Source organism: Entamoeba nuttalli (assembly GCF_000257125.1).
Source record: "Entamoeba nuttalli P19 unplaced genomic scaffold asmbl_4125, whole genome shotgun sequence".
NCBI lineage: Eukaryota > Evosea > Mastigamoebida > Endamoebidae > Entamoeba > Entamoeba nuttalli.
The window spans coordinates 1-3,082 of record NW_008576575.1 but is presented as its reverse complement, the minus strand read 5'-3'; the positions used below and the strand labels follow the sequence as shown (position 1 = coordinate 3,082).

Genomic DNA, 3,082 nt, shown 5'->3' with positions numbered 1-3,082 from the left:
AAAAAAAAAGACAAAAAAGAACTTAAAATTCATTGAACAAGAAATAAGAAAATGGAATTAGCAAGAACAACACTTAGAGGACTTCATAATTTTATTCAAGAAATTCATAGATCACAAAATCCAGAAGAAGAAAGAAAATCAGTTGATAAAGAATTAGCTCATATTCGAATGGAATTTAAGACAGGAAAAAAATTAAAAGGACATGGAAGAAGAAAGTATATATTAAAAATGTTATATATTTATATATTAGGATATGATGTTGATTTTGGAATTCCTATTATTACTGAATTATTAACATCACCCAAATTTGCAGATAAACAAGTAGGATATTTAGCTATTAGTATATTATTATATGAAGAACATGAAGCTACTAGATTAGTTATTAATACATTAAGAGCAGAATTAATTGATTCTAATCCATTAAATCAATGTTGTGCATTTAATGTAATATCATGTATTGGGAATAAAGAAATGGTAGAAACATTAGGACCAGATATTTTAAATATTTTATTTAGTAATACAATTCCTACAGTAGTTAGAAAAAAAGCAGCATTAACATTAAAACATCTTTATTTAAAAAATCCAACAATTATTCAATTAGATACAGAATTTCATGATAAATTATTAAAACTTTTAAATAATCCTGATTTATGTCTTGTATCATGTGCAGTAATGGTATTATTAGTTATTGTTGAAAAAGATCCAACTCCATGGGAAGATGCAACAAGTAAATTATTAAATATATTATCTAAATTAATGAATAAAGATTATTCAAGTGAATATAATTATCATTCAGTACCATCTCCATGGCTTCAAGTTCGTATTTTAAGAACATTAAGATATATTACACCAAAGAAAGGAGCTGAAGAAAATTATCTTTCAGATTGTGTTAAATCATTAATAGATACATGTGATGCAAAATTAAGTGAAAATACAAGAAATGCAATGTTCTCTATATTATTTGAAATTATAGAACTTGCACCATTTGTTGAATTTCCAGAAAATACTAAATCTAAAATTGTTAATATGCTTGGAACTTATTTAAATGCTACTGAAACAAATTTAAGATATTTAGCATTAGATGCAATGTGTTCAATGTGTGCTGTTGGATGTGATAAAGAAGTACAAAAATATCTTTCAAGAATGATTGATTCATTAAGAGAAATTGATATTTCAGTAAAAAGAAGAGCACTTCAAGTATTATTTGATGTATGTGATAATGATTGTTGTAATAAAATTTTAACAGAATTATTAAGATTCCTTCCTATTTCAGATTTAGCTATTAGAGAAGAAGTTATTGTTAAAATTTGTTTAATTGCTGAGAAATTTGCTAAAACACCACAATGGTATGTTGATATTATGTTACAATTAACTGCTGTTTCTGGTGATTATATTGGAGATCAAATTTTAAATAGAATTCTTCGTATTATTATTAATAATGATAGTGTTCAAGTATTTGCTGCTAAAGCTACTTATAAATATCTTCAAGAAGTTGCTTGGAAAGATGCATTTATTAAAATTTCAAGTTATATTTTAGGTGAATATGGAAGTCTTGTTGTTAAAGATAATATGAAAATTGCACAAAATATTTTTGATATGTTAAAAGATAAATATCCATTAGTTAGTTATCAAACACAATTAACTATGTTATCTGCTTTTGCTAAATTACATGCTACTTTCCCTTGTTTAAGAGATCAAATTAAATCTTTATTTATTAAATATTCTTCATCAAGTGATGCTGAAATCTCTGATAGATGTCAAGACTATTTGTTTATGACTTCTATTGAAGAATTAGAACCTATTGTATTTGAAGCTATTCCACCTTGGGAAGGTGCTCAAGAAGGTGAAGATGGAAAAATTGTTGATGGAGAAGTTACAGTAACTGAAAATAGTGCTGACGTTGTTTCTAGAAATACAAAAGAAACAAATAGAGATGATGATCTCTTTATGTTACTTGGTGTTGTTGATCCAAATAAAAAAGAAGAAGTTCCAAAGAATAATGATTTATTTAACATTTTAACTACTCCAGTTTCTTCTAACCAACAATCAACTTCTTCTCCATTAAATCAACCAACTCAACAACAACAACCTTCTAACCAATCTAATGATGTATTTGATTTTGGTGGATCTGATATGAATCAAATACAACAACCTAAAGAAGAAGAAGTAAATATTAAACCAAGTGAAAATACTGAAAAATACGATGGATGTATTTGTCATAACATTAAAGAACAAATGGAAAATGTTATGATAAATAATCATAATAAATTAATTTTAGCATTTGAAGGAGTATTATATCAAGATGATACTATTCAAATTGGACTTAAAAGTGCATTAGAATCACCAATGTGTAAATTTGCATTATTCTTTGGAAATAGAATTACAGAAGAAGTTGAATTAAATTATATCATTGAATGTCCAAATGGACTAACATGTAATTCTGGTGAGTATAATGGAAAAATTGGAGCTAAAAGTCAAATTCAATCTATTGCTCAATTTACAATCTCTGGATTTTATTATCAATCTCCAATCATTAATATCACTTATAAATCAAGTTCAATCAAAAATAAAATTGCATTCTCACTCCCATTAACTGTTAATGCATTCCTTGTTCAAGAACCATTAGAACCAAATATCTTTATGCAATATTGGAACACTATTGGTAATGCTACTGAAAAGAAAAGCATTATTCAAATGAAACAAAATAACCCTATTGATTTACCAACTGTTCTTGGTGGAATGAGATTTATTTGTTTGGATGTAAAACCAGAACAAATTGTGGCTTGCTCTTCATTCCCTTCTTTCCAAAATATTTATGTCTTATTGAGAATTGAAATTAATGTTACTTCAAACAAAGCATGCATTTATGTCAGAGCTCAAGACCCTTCTCTTGCCAAAGTGATTCATAATTTATTGTGCTACGAAATAGCTGCTTAAAAAGACATAGAATTGGATTTTTTTTTCATTTCTACACCATTCTTATTATTTTTATTACGAACAAAACAATAACTTGAAAAATTCTTCTTTTCAATTTATTTAATCAAAATAAAATCACACTTTCTTTATTATAATATAAATTAAG

The 3,082-nt window shown here is 26.2% G+C and overlaps 1 protein-coding gene across 1 annotated transcript; it reads left to right on the top strand.

Moving 5' to 3' along the window:
• Positions 1 to 51: 51 nt before the first annotated feature.
• Positions 52 to 2,937, top strand: ENU1_094490 (AP-2 complex protein, putative; the record flags this gene model as incomplete). The annotated part of the gene is made up of 1 exon (XM_008859118.1): positions 52 to 2,937. One exon carries the CDS (start codon positions 52 to 54, stop codon positions 2,935 to 2,937), a length of 2,886 nt encoding a protein of 961 aa, XP_008857340.1.
• Positions 2,938 to 3,082: the final 145 nt, after the last annotated feature.